At 40.5% G+C, this 17,067-nt stretch overlaps 1 protein-coding gene across 4 annotated transcripts in view; it reads left to right on the top strand.

Annotated features, from left to right (window-relative positions):
- Positions 1 to 17,067, top strand: part of PTPRM (protein tyrosine phosphatase receptor type M) — an 805,217-nt gene that overhangs the window by 187,432 nt on the left and 600,718 nt on the right. For all 4 annotated transcript variants that reach the window (XM_058277381.2, XM_058277380.2, XM_058277379.2 and 1 more), the window contains exon 2: positions 8,767 to 8,889. In XM_058277381.2, coding sequence (XP_058133364.1) covers positions 8,767 to 8,889 — 123 coding nt within the window. The remainder of the gene's footprint in view (positions 1 to 8,766; positions 8,890 to 17,067) is intronic.

The following is a 17,067-nucleotide window of genomic DNA, read 5'->3' as shown; positions in this document are numbered from 1 at the left end:
AGCCTGCTCTAGAGGGTGCCAGGGAAAGTGGGTGCTGGGAGGTGATCTCTGGGGGCACTCAGCAAACTCACCAGCGGGGTGAAGGGTAATGGCTGTGTGTGTAACGGGTACCATAGGGCGCACAGCGGGAAAGCAGCTGCAGGTGAGCCCACCCGGAGAGAAACCCCTTCCTCCTATGGTGGCTCACCTGCACACTCTTGTGATAGCACTTAACATCCTGCCAAAGGCGGTAGAAAGACTATGTAAAAGGCGGGGATGTGTTTGTGGAGAGCAGGCAATGAGACATGAATTTAGAGCTGAGAAGCAAGACCTTGATAACTGGTCCAGGGATATTGATACTTGCCCTGAAGGGCTTTTAAGATGATCAGATGAGATAGTACTTGTAAATATTTGCATGGTATTAGTTGTGTAGCATGTTCTTTGATTCTGACATATTGAGATGGAAGGAATAGCTTATATATCACTGGCACCTGGTAGACACCCGTGGATTGGGAGGCTGTGAAGATCTAGAGAACTTTGTAGCTCACAGGTTACACTCTGCCTCTCCTAATAATGATTTCATATCATGTTGTTCATTGATAGAGGCATCCCTCATTTTACGGTGCTTGGCTTTTCGTGCTTTGCAGATACTGCTTTTTTTCCCCCACAAATTGAAGGTTTGTGGCAACACTGCATCCCACAAGTCTGTAGGTGCCGTTTTTCCAATGGTGTGTGCTCACTTTGTGATTCTGTGTCATATTTTAATTAAGGTATGTATGCTTTTAAAAGACATAATGTGATTGCACACTTATTGCACTACAGTATAGTGTAAACATAACTTTTATATGCACTGGGAAACCAAAAAATCCGTGTGACATGCTTTGTGGTGATGTTCTCTTTATTGTGGTACACTAGAACCAAGCCCACAGTACCTCTGAGGTGTGCCTCTTACTTAAAGCTGAATAAACAATTCTAGGGGACAGTTCTCACTCCAAAACTTTAAAGACTACATGGAGGAACCTGTGAGGGATTGAGAAATCAGTTTTGTGGCTCTAGATCTGCCTTTAAAAAAAACTGAACAAAGCAGAATGAAATATATCTGTATATCTCCGTAAAGAAAAATTTGGTTTGTGAAATGCACATGTATGTGTGTTGAGTCAAAATGTTGTGACTATGGCTCAGAGTGGAGAATTTTTAAAAAAACAAACGGCTTTAAATAGTGGAATCTAATCCTTGTCAATTTGCTTTCCTTTGGGCACTTTAGGATATAGAATGATTGCGTGAAGGATCTTATAAAGTTCCTTTGGGGTAAAAGTGGGGCAAAATCTCCTTTATAGTTTATAGCTTAATGACTTGATACTGTTCTTGGATATCCTGGATAATTCTCTACAACTGCTTAGAAAGAAGAGAAATAAATTCCCTCCAATAAGCAAATGACAATATTTTATTTTCATAAATCAGGAGTGACCTTTATAGACAACTACCCTTGCTATCTAATTATTGCCAGAGGGGGGGAAATGAAAGAGTTCAACTTTTCTAAAAGGAAAGCCATACTCTGTGGAGTCTTCACTGACATTAAACTGGTTGATAGGTTTTGACCAAAATAAAAAAATTAACTCATCAGAGATTTACACACATTTGGTTGCTGGTTCGTCCTGGGACATGTCAGAAAAAAGCTGGGTACTTTGGGGGCATTATAGAGATTGTTTTCATAGCTTGGAATATTATATTACACTTTCATTTAAAAATTTCTAGGCAAAATTAGGACAGCATGATTCTGCATAGAATTTGGGGGAGTCAATTATTTATTCATTTAAAAATTATTTATTGCATGCCTTCCATGTCCTGGGCTATACGGAATACCAAGGCGACTGAGCAGAGTAATCATTAAAATTATTTTTTTAAAAATAGATTTATTTATTTCTCTCCCCTCCCCCCCAGTTGTCTGCTGTCTGTGTCCATTCGCTGTGTATTCTTCTGTGCCTGCTTCTCTTATCAGTGGCACTGGGAATCTGTGTTTCTTTTTGTTGCATCATCTTGCTGTGTCAGCTCTCCGTGTGTGCGGTGCCATTCCTGGGCAGGCTGCACTTTCTTTCGCCCTGGGCAGCTCTCCTTACGGGGCACACTCCTTGTGCTTGGGGCTCTCCCCCATGCAGGGTCACTCCTGAGTGGCAGGGCACTCCTTGTGGGCATCAGCACTGCGCATGGGCCAGCTCCACATGGGTCAAGGAGGCCTGGAGTTTGAACGGCGGACCTCCCATGTGGTAGACGGACGCCCTATCCATTGGGCCAAGTCCGCTTCCCAATTAAAATTACTTTTGAGGAGAATTCTTAGCTTGCCTCTGGGCATTTCAATATCTGCTCTTATTAAACTTTGCAGTTTTCCTGGAGAAATTTCAGGCCTAACTCCATTGTGTCTGATTTCTAAAGCACATGGCTCTCCTCTTCAGGCCCCACACAGAGGAGCTGCAGTTTTGAGTCAGGAGGTCAATCCGCAAAGCCTTGGGTGTCCTCTACTTACCAAAGATGGTGCTGAGAGGAACAGCAGTCTTCCAGATAATTTCAAGGTATAGTGTGGCTTTCACCCAGGGGTGCACTGAGCACCTACCAAATCAAGTTAATAGAGTTGAAGTTTGGTGGCATGCTACCAAAGCATGCTGCTAAGTCCCTAAAACCTGTCCACCTGCTCCAGATGGATGCAGTCGAGAACTCGTTTCATTCACTTACATTGTTTGCTTCTCCCCATGGCCCTGGGCAGGCCATTCCTATGAATACAGGGCTAGAAGTCGTTGTGGTTCTCTTGGGCCTCCAGTTTGGGAGGCCCTGTCGTGTACTGAGTGCTCAAGGCAGGCTGCCTGGCTTCCGTTGCTGCTGAACTACCCTCCAGCTTTGAGAACTTGGGCAAGTTGTGCAACCGTTCGTGTATTAGCTTCTGTATCTGTAAAATGAGAAGAACAGGCTCTCCCTTAGAAGGTCAGTGTGAGGATCGAAGTCCTCAGTAAATGTTAACTGCTATTATGATGTGCGTTAGTATTAAGGTTATTATCTCTTAGTAACTGTAGATTATGAAATCAATCCCATTTCCTTCTTTACACTGGCTGCCACAAACCTCAAAGGGAAAAGGGTGCCTAATTTCCGGGAGATGAATCTAGTGGCTTTTTAAAAATTTGTTTTTAGGAGGAGGTTAGATCTTGGACTCCTCCTGGTATCATTCTATACTTTTTTTTTCTCTTTGCTTCACTGCTTTCAACTTTCACTTCTATTTCATTTTCCTGGCTTGTTTTTCATGTCAGTGTTATACAACATGTTCTGGCACAAGCCATATAGTATAGAAATTATCATCATTGTTGATGACCTGGGTAATTGAAATCCGTTGGCAATTCCTTTTTCCAGAATAACATATTCTTCATCCAGCACATACACATTGTATGTTGTACACAAAGTTGGCAAAGTAAAGCTTTTCTCAAGGTATGATGGGTGTGTATGTGTGTGCATGTATGAGTCTGAAGGTGGGGGGGAGGGAGGGAGAAGAGAGAGAGAGAAAGAACAAATGGTGCAGAGTACCACCCAGCTTGCATCACCTTTCCTCCATCTTATGTATGACTTTTGGTTTAGATCTGATTATCCTCCCTCCAAAAGAGAAGCAATTTACTTTTTTTCATACTTAATTTTTTTTAAATTTTTAAAGAAGATTTAGATTACATAAATGTTGCATAAAAAATATAAGGGATTCCCATAGGCCCCACTCCCTTCCCCTCCCACATTTTCCCACATTAACATATTCCATTAGTGTGGTGCATTTGCTAAAACTGATGAACCCATATTGAAGCATTGCTACTAACCATGGACTACAGTCTACATTGTAGTTTACACTCTGTCTTTCACAATTATTAAGTTATGACAAAATATACAATGGCCTGTATCCATCACTGCAATATCATGCAAGGCAAATCCAATGTCAAGAAAATGCCCCCGTATTACCTCTATTCTTCCTTCTCCCATCCTTCAGAACCTCTGGTGGCCACTGCCTTTACATCAATGATAAGAGTTCTTCCATTGCTAGGATAATAACAAGTCTATAGTAGAATAATAATAAGTCTACTTTGGCCCATTGTTCATTCTCCAATCTTGAGGATTTGGGGATGGTGATGCTTCTAATTGAGAGGAAGACTAAATCCCATGGGGCAGATGGATGGAACTATCCTGCTTGTAGTAGCAGACACTCTCTGTTCCTTGGGATGAACACTGTCCATCATCATCTCCTTGTTAGTTGTCATGGGTGAGTCCAATGACCTGGAGAGTAGGTGTGCAACTCTGCTGAAATTGAGGCTCAATTGGCACATGGACAGACTGAAGATTTGAGTCTCTGTGACATATATTTATCAAGTATAGTGTAATTATGGGTTCAGATAAAAGGGGCAGAAGGGCCATGTATAGAGAAACTATAAATGAGCTTAACTCTGTTACACTGGGGAGCATAAATTTCAAAGGAAGGCCCAAGAAGCAATTTACTTTTATTTGACAGAGGAATATAGAGTAAGTATGAGCAACTGGGAGTAGGTCCAAATAAGACAATTCTGGAGAAATCTTGGGAAATCTGTTGCTGACCACACTTCTGTTATTATGAAAATCAAGAAAACAGTATTTCTGAAATACTTACTTTCACTAAGTCTCAGGAAACTTTGCTTCCTCATCAGATTTTATCATTGGCTCCCAAAGCATTTACTGGAAAAACCCAGCCAATCCCTTTTCTCTTCAATGACTTGCTCAGGAGGTAAGCCCAGAGGAGAGTATCAGCATGAAAACTCATGCACTCGTCAACTTCCTATGAGGTCCACTTATTACACTCCAACTATTGGCAATGAGTGGAACTTCTGAGAGCAATTGCTTGAGGCATGCATATTAAGAAGGATCGGTGAACTAGTAATAACTGATACTGGTTGAACGGGCCTGACAATGTGCTACTCTAACTTTACATCTGCTATCCAGTTTAATCCTCATGTATGCCAAGTATAGTACCTGTTATTATCTCCATTTTGGAAAGACCTAGTGATTTGTCCAAAGTCACATAGCTCATAAGGAAATGAATTGGGACTTGGTAGATATTTGACCTCAGACCTGAATGCTTCACCACTACCCAAAGTTACTTTGAAAACCAAAAACTTAATTGTTCTCTCTTTGTTTATTTCAGTCCAGTTGGCCATTACTTTAATCTTATGCCATTTTAATTCAATAAACTATCTTTGCTATTTTTAGGATGCCATATCTGTTAGATGGAGGACAGTGGTTGGTCTGAAAATTGGTGTGTAGGGGGATGTATCCTGGGGCAATAAGCAACTCATAGTCTGTCCTGTCTTCCAGAGCCTCAATAATCGTATGTGGGTTCAGAAAGAACCATACCATACATTTTTTTTTTTAGGTACTGGGATTGAACCTAGGACTTCATATATGGGAAGCAGGTGTTCTGTCACTGAGCTACATCCATTCACTCCCCAATGAGAGTTTTGTTTTGCTTTTTGTTTTGTTTTTAGGAGGTACTGGGGATTGAACCTGGAACCTTGTACATGGGAAGCAGACGTTCACCACTTGAGCTACATCCACTCCCCTATACCATGATTTTTAATGTTTTCTTTCAAGTGGTAAAAACAGTTTTGTGGGGGAATTATACCCTTGCTCCCATATTCTCTAATTCTCCTGCCTTGGCTGTTGATGTGCTCCCTGCTTTTTTCATATGTGGTTATATATTCAGTGCCAATCACCCTTGTGCAAACCAGATCTTTCACTATTCTTAAATTGTTTTGTGGATCCCTTTAGCTATTTCTCACCATTTAAGATTGTACTTCAGGCATCATGTTGTGTGAAGTAAGCCAGATACAAAAGGACAAATATTATCTGGTCTCACTGATTTCAAATAATTTGAATAAGCAAATCATAGAGTCAGAATCTAGAATACAGGTTACCAGAGAATAGGGTGGGGTTACAGAATGAGAAGCTAAGGCTTAAAATGTACAGAGTTCCTATTTGGACTGATGGAAATGTTTTGGTAATGGATGGTGGTGATGATGGTCGCATACCATTGTGAATGTAATTAACAGCATTGAAGTATATATCTGAATGTGATTAAAAGGGGAATTGCTAGATTGTATATATGATAACAATAAATTAAAAAAAAAATCTATAGACCTACACTATAGAGTTAAACCAAGGACTCTAGTTAATAGTCCAATTATAAAAATGTGCTATCATCAATTGTAAAAAATGTTTCACACCAATGCAAGATGTTAATAATAGGGTGTTATATGGGAATCCTCTATTTTATGCATGATTATTCTATAAACCTACACTTACCTAGTAAAAGAAAAAAAACTTACAAAGATAGCGCTACAAGGTTTTATCAAAGGGCTACCTGTGTGTCCACTGGGGACCCCTTTTCTGTCAAAATTCATGGTTCTTTATATTTTTGAATATTATTCTTGTTACCACTGTTTGGATTTTTATTCCTGTAATACTGAAGCTATTTTCTAATTGAAAATTAGGGTTTGCAATCAAGGGAAACTATTTCTCATAAATGTTTCCATACTCTTTCTTCTAACATTTTTTTAAATCCCAATTTGGAAAGCTGTTAGTATTACACTCTTTGAACAAATCCAGTTTGTTTCTGAACTTGTTAAATCTCAGTAAGAGTGAGGTATAAGTGACCAATCTTTGCCAAGGTGAATTATTGAGTTAATGCTACATCTTTTATAATTGCTTTCTGTTCCCAGTAGAATGAATAATCATGACCCGTACTGTTAAAAGTGTTAAAGAAGGCAATGCCCAGGGCCAGGAATTTAACCAGCAGGCTTGGAGCTAATGACTAAAACAAAGCTTGAAACCTGGGAGAGACCGTATAAAACAGTCTGAGATCACTTGAACTTGTCCTTGGTTCTGTCCTGTTTAACTTTGTTGTCGTTGTTGTTAAGAACTAGAGGCAGATGTGGAGAGCATGCTCAACAGATTTGCAGGTAACGCAAATCTAGGTCAGAGGCTAGTACCTCAGTGGTGGAATCAGGATTCCAGAACCTTTCGACAGGCTGGCACAATGGCCTGAATGCAATGCAATGCAATGCAAAGGAAAAATGTAAAGTCCTGGATTTGCACACAAAAAGTTACTTATCTCACTTATGACCAGAGAGGAGAAATAGCTTGATGGCGGTGATGTGTAAAGGATCTGGGATGTCAGGCTTGCACATTGCAGAATGAACCACCTCTCCACCTGGACTGTTGAAACTAGCAAGGGGCAAGCGAAGTAGCCAACTGAGCTCAAGAGCCAGCCCTGGGTATCTGTTTTTCAGAGGTGTGCTGATAAAGCTCAGAGTGCTTACAGAACACCTGTCAGGATGGTTGAAAGGTCTGAAAACCTTCCAGGAGGAGCAGCTGAGAGGAGTGAAGCACGTTTTGCCTGGAGAAGTGAAAGCTTAGCACATGCCAGCTCTATTCAAATAATTGGCTTTCCTGTGCAAGAGCTGGGATGTTTTACTCTTGCTTCACAGGTTAGAGCAAAGATAAATGGGTATGTATTTGAAAAAGCAGAGGTTGAGCCTTTATAAGGGGGAATTTACTACCTGCTAGGGATACTTTTCCAAATGCTGAAGTGCCTTGTCAGTTCAGAAGCTGACTGGCTGGCTGGGAGATTGTAGGATTGCTTTAAGCATGTGGATGGAATTTGAACTAGATGACTTTTAAGATCTGGTCTACCCCTAAGTTTGTACAATTGCTATTGTACTTGTTTTCCCTCCATCGGGGCATATGTTGGAGACATAGCATAAGAATTTTCTTAAACTTGTGTTTCCTTGACCAGAACCATTAATTCCCGTCATTGACAAGCAATTATAAATAAAATCTTTATTAATATAATCAATAGATTATGTAAGAAATAAATGTATCATAATAATTAGTGTAATTAATTTAACACTCCCTTCCCCCATGCAAAATATTGGGGAAAAGATGTACTGCTTTAATTACTCAGATATTGGAAGATGTTTAAAAGGATGTGGGATGAAAGTTCAAATCATCTGTGGGCTCTGGGATCCCAGACAACTGAATGCCATATGTAAAACTTTTGTTTTCTTTTATTCCTTCTTTTTTTTTAAGTCGCTTCATTTCTAAGTACTAAAATTAAGAAGGTGTTTCCCACACGTTTACTCTTAAATTTATTTTTCCATTAAAATTTAATTGGTTGGACTCTAAGTACGTTTCTAATGTCTTTGAGTTTTGAGAAATCAGCATTCAGATGCATTAAAGTAAAATTTGCTTCTATATTGGATTTAGAATAATTCTTGGAAGCACACTTTGTAATTTATGTCCATGGCCTCTACTGTATCTTGTCCTCTACCGTGTGCCAGTGTTGCGGTGAAAACATCCGTCTTCTAATTTTTTGGACAAATTATATGATTTTTTTTCTATTGGAAACACACTGCACATTTAAGGCAGTTTTAAATTTTTGAACACAAGATCATTTATTCCAAATTCCAGTAAATCAGGAAAATATGAATTTCAAATGTGCATAGGTCTTACTTTCAATGGGCTTACAGCTAACGCTGGGTTATTTTTGGAGAAGAGCGTCACCTAGTGGTACGGGCAGGGCATGGTTAATACTCAGCAGTACGTAGCGAGGGTGGGAGAAGGGTCATATCCACAATTCCTGAGCTAACAAGGTCAAATCAAGTTTAGTTTAGCATTAAGCAACCATCACACTTATTCCAGAGGCCCAGTTGTTACATTCCTTTGCATTCTTTTCCATTTTAGGTGGCTGCCTCTTTGATGAGCCTTATAGCAGGTGTGGATACAGTCAAGCCGAAGATGATGACTTTAATTGGGAGCAAGTGAACACTTTGACCAAACCAACTTCTGATCCATGGATGCCTTCAGGTTTGCTTTTAGTTTTATGTTTTCTTTTAAAGCAAAAGGTGTGAACAAGTCTTAAGCCTAGCAAACATCTGCTGGATGTTGGTTGAACGAGTAAGGGTGTTGGACTTTGAGAGTGGCAGATAAAGGTGGATATTTCAAGTACAAAGAGTTTTAACCTTGTCTTTCTTCTTTGAAAGTCTGGTTAAGGTTTACTTCCTTTACCTTTGATTACATCTGAGTTGGAATAATGGGTGTTACCCAAGTGATCCTTTCCTGAGCAACAGATGAGGGAAGAGATTTATGTCCATTCTAGCAAATGTGACAAATGGATGGAAGCTTGAGTAGCAAAATGTCTGAGGCGGAGAGGGGACCTAGGGGGGTGGCTTAGGCTCGCTTCTCACCTGGGAGGTCTCGGGGGATGCCCGATGATCTTGAAAGCATCTGAAGATAAAATGGTGATGCACAACTGGACATTTTCCCCTACTGTAGCGCACTCAGTGGCTTTTCTGATGAGTGGAAGACACTTCTTTCACTGGACTGCAACAACGGTTCTTCTCCTTTGAAGAAGTGTAAGAGGATGAAGCTGAGTGAGATCTGATCAGATTGGAGCTTGGTCATTTTGATGGGCTCCATTTCCAGGCTGTGAAGTTTGGCATCGCTTTAAAGTTGAGATTTGCAGATGCATTATATAATCTTTTAACCCTCGGGGTATAGCATTCTTTTCTGAAGTGGTAAAAATGCCCCAGGAAATGATCTGGATCCAAAGTGCAAAGCATGTTATTCTAATTTGGGTTTCAAATAAAACACAATTTTTGGACTTTTATACAAATATAAAGCACTTCATTAATGCATCTCAGTGTAGCAATAATTACATTTGATAAGTAACCTGGCAAAGGTAGCTTTTAAACATGAAGTGGAGTTTAATGCTGTTCTTAGTAAGCTTTAACGATTAAGACGCCTACCGCCTCCTTGCCCACTCCTTCCCACCTTTAACTCCTTAGAACATCAGAGAAGGGAACATTGAGCTCTTTAGTGCTCTAGTTTTGTCAGAATTCAGGTAAATAACCTGAAATTTTCATCCCCACCTCCCCACCCCCACTCTCTCCTCTCCCCATCTGGAGCATGAACAAGTTCTTTTGAGTAGTATTTCTACTTGGATCAATGGCCCACTCTGATTGTTTTTCCACATTCCTTTGTTGCCCCTGACTGGGAAAGGGGAACTAGAGAGCACAGCAGCCCTCTTCAGAGGGAGCTGTCTCTTGCCAGCCAGCCGTCCCTCCCTTGCATCCTTCTGGTTCTCTCCTGGACATGGGGCCTGTGTACACAGAGCCTGGCCTGGCGGTGGAGTGGTAGGGAGGGCACCAAGCTCATGGTCCATGTCTCCACCAGATTGCCCTCAGCCTAGAAAATGATTTCTAAATGTAGTTTTTCATGTTACGTCATGGTTTTCATCTTTGTGGCCCTTTTGGTTGGAAATGGTCCACATATTGCCATCTCTTGATTCTGTTGATTCTCTTTTTGTCCCAGGACACCCAAAATCCCCTTGAGGAAAGAATCCAGAAGAAACTTCTCGTCACCACCTTCTCCTTTTCTTCTTTCTTATGTCCCATGGTTCATAATTCCATTTCAGGCCAGATTGTCTAAGTTTTAAATAGGGAAAGGATGGAATTTGAGCCGAATGCCATTCATAAGGATGGTAAGAAAGATTAAAAAAAGACCTCTTGAATCCTAAAATAACAAGTTGGGTAATGGGTAATGGAAGGAACGAATGGAAAGGGACTTGCAAGTGAATGGCCATCAAAGGCTCTTCTGCTTGGGAAGAGCGAAGGGGGGCATTTCAGTGTTCTGTCTGAATTTACTCTGATACTGTTTGACTCACTGAGTATTTAGTGATTCCTATTAGGCCTGTAGCTGAAGATCTCTGCATGACACAATTTCTCAACCCTTTTGTCAGTTCCATCGAATTTCTGATGGTTACAAAAGGTGTGATCTCGTACCCCCTAACCCCAAACAGGGTGTCATTCCTGCGTTTGGATGTTTGGGTGGTTGGGTACCCTGATATGTGGGTGAGGAGGGAAAAGAGGCAGTCCTGTTTTTTCTTCCCTCTGCCTCTCTGCTTGTATGCATGGGGCCAGGCAAGAAGTCTGAAAACTGATCGTTGTTCCAGCAAATTAAAGTTTTTTTGCCATAATACAGAACTGCAAACACTGGCATTTCTTTTTTTTTTTTTTTTTTTTCACTTTTTGTTGAAGAAACTTTAGAAATTAAAAAAAAACACCCCTAATATGCTAAATATCACACTATTTACTTTGGGAGATGAAAGAGTATGAAAAATGATTCCTTCTCTCTAGGAACTTACCTCGTTGGGGAAGGAAGTGGCAAATACGAAACAATCAGTGAACGGCTTAACCCTGTATATAATTAAGTGCCATAACTAACACCAGTTTTCTGAGTGTAAGTCCGAGATGGCATAGAGGAAGCAGATTTGTGCACCAGCAGACTAAGTGAGGAATTAAATTCTCAGCGAAATATCATCGTTAGAAATAAGGAAATATCATCTTAAGGTTTCTCATGTACTTTCCTAAGATATAGACTTTAAAATGGAGTTTCCCACATGTATATACAGTCCTAAGTATTGAGTGTTTAGTTTCAAGAATTTCCTCCTTCTCTCCCTCCACTCTTGCCCTCTTCTTACTCTCTCCTTCTGTGCCTCCCTCTCCTCTCTCTCCTTCCTTTGTCCTCCTTTTCTCCCCTCCTACCACACTCCCTCCTTCCTTCTTCCCCTTCTTCCTGCCCTCTCCTTCCCTCCTACCCCCCCCTTTCTCCTGAGAGCCAAATCCAGCCCCCGCCAGCTTTCGTGAGTCCCTTGAATGAAGAATGGTTTTTACCTTTACATTTTCCAATGGTTAAAAAAAAACAAATGAAGAATATTTTGAGTGAAAATCATATGAAATTCAAATTTCAGTATCCAGCAACAAAGTTTGCTTGGCACTTAGCCATGCCCATTTGCAGATGTATTGTCCATGGCAGGTTTAGAGCTGCAAGAGCAGAAGGAACTTGTTGCAACAGAGAATGTCAAGCTGCAAGGCCTACAGTATTTACTGTCTGGCCATTTACAAATTTACGGACCCCTGCCTTAGATCATTTTGGCATCAGCATATAATTGTCATTTTGGACCCTTGGGTTATATCATTATTGTTTTTGTATTCATATTATAATTATATGTATACAAACATTATTTCACACTTTCTTTCACTTTCAGCTTGAGTTTTCGCAAACATTGAGTTGTTAAAATCAATGAAAAAGAAAACAGATGATTAGGGCTTTTCTCTGTCTTTGCCATAAATTTGCTATCAAAAAAGCATTATGGTTTTCTTTATTGTTTAGTAACAAAATCTCTGTGACACTGTTGTGTATCTAATTAAATGGTCCATCAAGATGAATCTAAAACTTATGAAAGCGGGAGACTAAAATTTTTCCTCTAATTTTAGCATTTACTTTTTCTAGATCTGTTTTAAAATCGATGCTCCAGCATGGAGGATTTGTCCCTTTGTGTCTCCATTCTCCATGTGTAAGGTTATTTTTAACCACATTTAAAAAATTTTAAATACAGTCTGGAGCTTTATACAAGCTGACTTGATAACTATGCTGAGGCCATTACGTCAGCCCTGGAAATACATAAATAGGGTGAATAAATGCCGAATGCCATTTCCATTTTTCTATTTAAAACTTGTATTTATGTTCTAGTAGATTAAATTCTACAGTTAGCTCTCAACCATAACAGTTTTCCTGATGGTGAAATTATGCCAACCCGCATTTCTTTGTTACTGTATGTGGTTCATTTCCTATCAGTCTTCTCCATTAGCAAGGGAGAACTTCCTTAACCTTTTATTAAAAAGAAAAAAAATAAAGACAACTACTTTGAGCACAGAATCTTGATTAAGAATCTAAACAATACCCTGGTATATTTTATTAGCATTGTTGTACTCTATCACTTTTTCTAGTTCAGCACATTGTGTAATTAAGAACTTTAGAGTAAGAGGTGTTTTATGATGTGAAAACCTACATGGCCTGACAATGGTTGATGATTTTATATTTTGTTACTGTATAATGTTTGTACTATAGTGCTCCAGTTCTATAAAATGGATATTTATTAAGTCCCACATCGTATGCATAAGAAACATGTGACCCTTTATATAAATACAAAGACAAAACTAAATAAAAAATAAATCCAAGCATAATATTGAAAATTTTAAAGTAGATTATGACCACAGCCATTTGAACACCTATATCATTGGCATTTAATTCTTACCCCTTTCTGACTCCGTAAGTTATCATCTCTCTTCAAAAGGCGATAATTGAGTGAATTTGGGTCACAGTGCTGGGAAAACCTGCTTCTCTTGGTACTTTTCCCGTTGCTATCCCATGTAACCCTAGGAAGTTCATTTCATTCTGCTGTCCGTATCTTGGTTTTACAGTTAGCAGGTTACTCATTGTCCTGGAGATGCTGGTCTCCGTGGGTGCCCATATGGAAGGCAGAGCCAGAAGCATTGTGATTAAGTAGCATTATGCCCTCTTAGGGTGATGGCCCAGAAAATAGAAAATGACTTCATGTATTTGTTAGAGTCATTTTCCCGTATGGAAAAGATGATGGATTGACAGACAAAGCAACTGATGTTTTCTCTTTGAGTGCATGCATCTGACATATTTTCCTTGTGCTAGGAAAGACTATTTATTTATGCTCTGGGGCTCACTCTGAATTTAGGAAATGATGAAGAAAAGATTGTGGGCTTGAAAAGGCTTTTTCCCCCTTAAATTTTAGTGCATATCTCCTGAAAAATATTTTTGGAACATGATAGTCAAGATAATTGTCTAATTATCTCACTCATCCTTTCCATCAGTTAACATCCAATAAATATTTTTTAAACATGAGCTGAGTGCCGGGCATTGTTCCCGAAGGTTGGGATCTACTGGTGAATGAAGCAAATAAGGACCCCTTCCTGAGTGGAGCTTGTGTGTGCTGTCTGGCAAATAGTTCTTGGATTAGCAAAAGATTCTATACTATAAAACCAAGTTTCCCCCTTATTTATTAGTGGCCTTCTAGTGGTACATATTTAAAGGTAACCCAAAATTCTTTTCATCAGACACAGTACATGACAGCATCAAATTTAACTTTTCTATATGCACTGACTCTTAAGAAAAATAAAATGAGGACAAGAACACAAAAGTTGAAAGCTCAGGCAAGTAGCAGCCTGATCCTTTCTGATCAGTCTGCCCTTATCGAACAATGTAATCCTGTACCTGTCAATGACATTTAGCAGTTAACAAAATCTGCTTCCATGCAAATTCCCTGCTCCTCATAATGCTGGGAGATTGGGTGGCATTATCTCCATTTTTACTCATCAGGAAACCTGAGTTCAGAGAGGCTAAACTGGTCCAAGGCTTTGAGGGAAGGAATCCCGCCTTGACTTTTGCCCTTTTGAGTCTCGTCTGGGTTCGTTCCACATGAGCACGTGCACCTAGTGAGGGGATCCCAGGGCGGCACTCTCTTTAGGGTGTCTTTAAATGAGCAAGAAGGCTTTGCACTGTAGTCGCTCCATGTCTGCCTGTCAGGTGCTGGCTGCACCCTGTCACGGCTTTGGACCTTGGGCCATTCCTTAAGTTCTCATTTCTCAGTTTCCCCATTTGTATACAATTGGTTAATATATACGTGTGTGGAGTGATTCCAGGGCACCTGTTTGCAGATGCTGGAGCTGCAGCAATAGTCTCTTGTACTCTCGACACTTCTGTCCCCTGGAGGAGTTAGAAAGTCAGCTAATAAGCAGAGAGGAGTATGGTAAAATAGTAGGCAGGGCTCGGTGCCTCGAAGAAAGCCTAAATCAGGATCATGGTTAGGGTGTGAGCGCGCGGTGGGCACGGGAAGCCCCCTGAGGAGGTGAGGATGTACAGGCTGAGTGAGCTGGGAAGAGGGAAGAGTACACTAAGGAGAGGGTGAGCTTTGCAGGAGGACACCAGGTGGGGTCAGATCATGGAAGACCCCAAAAGCTAGGATAAGGAGTTTAGACCTAGCCATAGGGTTGTTGACCAGATGAGAAAATAGGCCACACAAGGAGCTTAACCTTGTACCTGACTGGCTCAGTGCTCAACAAATGCACTCCTGTAATTTTATAGGGGGTGTTTCTGTATGAGTTCCTTTCTTAGCTTATTTCTGGCTCTCTGTAAAGAGGGCCATTCTAGGTGAGTTTGTGTTTTCTATTCTAAACGACACCAAATAAATAGCAGAACACCTATATCTTCATGCAATTTCTGAATGGAATAAGAAAGCACACACCAAAAGGTGTCCATTAAAATATTAATAATGCTTTTGTCAGGATGGGTAGGATTTGAGGTAATTGCCCCATGATTTCTATGTTGCACATCTTGATGATCAAGTATAACTTTATGATACAAAGTCACATTTTAAATGATCAGAAGAGTGTCTGGGGGGGGAGGTCATTGAATTTGGCATTATTTTTGTTGATTCTGATTATTTCCTGTCATTACATCAAGTAAATGAAAACCATTTTATTGTCTTTGAGTCCCACATTCAAGCGTTGCACAGTGAGGCTCCTGCTTGACTTCTGGATGTGGCGCGATCCCTAAGGGACATTTTCCTTCCCTTGTTTTACTTAAATCACCTTGGGGTGGAGGAGATTGAGTTTCCAGTTAGCTTTTAAACAGTGAATTATGAGTCACCTTGATAGAAATTTGTCTGGAGTTGGATTCTGTCAGCAGTTTCTAAGTTACAAAATTTGGAAAAATAACTTGAGATAATGATGAAAAAGTAAAATATTGCAGAGCAGTGATCTGTGGGGATCACGTCCTTAAATACCATAAGGCCCTGTGCAGGTTACTTCCACGTTGGGTGGGAAACCAGTGTGAAATCCACTGCATTGACCTCACTGGTGAGGAAAGCAAGACCCTTGGGTGTCTGTGATGGAAGTTTTGGCAATGGATCCCATTTCAAATTAATTAAGACAGAATGAAGAAAAATACCCTTAGCCCTGGAATTACGCAGTGGAGTGGATTTGGTTTTCATATGCAAAGCCTTCCGGAGTCAAGGTAGTCATTCTTTAAAAAAGAATTTTGGTTTTTAATAGTTATCTGTTTCAAGAAGGCAAATGTAAGCCATTGTCTTGTGTATGCCAACATGTTTCAGTATTATATATATAATTATCATTTCAGTATTGTATTATATTATATAGATTATAGTCAATGTTCAAGAGATGTTTTCCTTTAGATTGGTTTCAAATTCCTATCCTGACTGATGGGAAACTCACAAAAATTAATAGTGACTAGCTGTTGTTTTTTTAAAAATTTTTGTTGACAAGTATACACACTGGGCCATATATGTAAATATGCATGTTTAGTGGTTTTATTTCTTGTTGAATTTCCTGTAAAACAACAAAAAACATGATGTCATACGAGTTATATGAAGTTTAGCCATGGATTGGGGTAACCAGGCCAATCCTGGCCGCTCTTGCCAGTGCCTTAGTTAGACCCTGAAAAGAGAGGGGAGCAAGAGGTGTGAGAGGTTAGGCCTGGGGGGCCGCCGGCAATGGATGGGAGCTGTGGCAGCAAGAGGAGCTCCCGTGGAGGCCTCCTGCGTGTGCCACAGAAGCCGTTTTCAGACACTCGGGTTAAGTTACGGGAATATAAGGGCCTCTTGGGCAGAGAGTAAAGAGAGGGGATGCATTTTGGATGTAAAATGTGGGGACAGCCCCTCTGTCTCCTGGGTACAGATTCCAAGTTGGACTGCAGAAGGAGGGGTGGGCTGGGGCTGGGGCTGATTAGCAAATGTTTTCTCTGCAAGGCAGAAAACCTGAGCCTGAGGATGACTTGCCACCCGGATTGGGCCATCGGGCGTTGGCCTCTGTCCATGGTAGGTGGATCGTTGGGGTGAGATGGGTTTGGGATGGCCTTCACTGTACTAGCTGGCACAGTACACTGGCAGTTGCATGCTGGCATTAGGGCAGCTCCTCACATAGACACCCGGGGTCAGAAAGGCCTTGGACATCCATGAGGCCAGAAGACTCTGGGGTACCCACTGTCATTCCATTTTTGCTAGACCAGGACATCACAGGCTCCCCTTCATGGCCCAAGAAATCAAAGAACTGAAGACTTTGAAATGAGAAAATTGTAAGATGGTGTAGTCTGGAT

The sequence above is a fragment of the Dasypus novemcinctus genome, chromosome 16 (genome assembly GCF_030445035.2).
Source record: "Dasypus novemcinctus isolate mDasNov1 chromosome 16, mDasNov1.1.hap2, whole genome shotgun sequence".
In the NCBI taxonomy this organism is placed as follows: Eukaryota; Metazoa; Chordata; class Mammalia; order Cingulata; family Dasypodidae; genus Dasypus; species Dasypus novemcinctus.
Note: the sequence above shows the minus strand (reverse complement) of the source record. Positions and strands in the feature narration are given on the sequence as shown.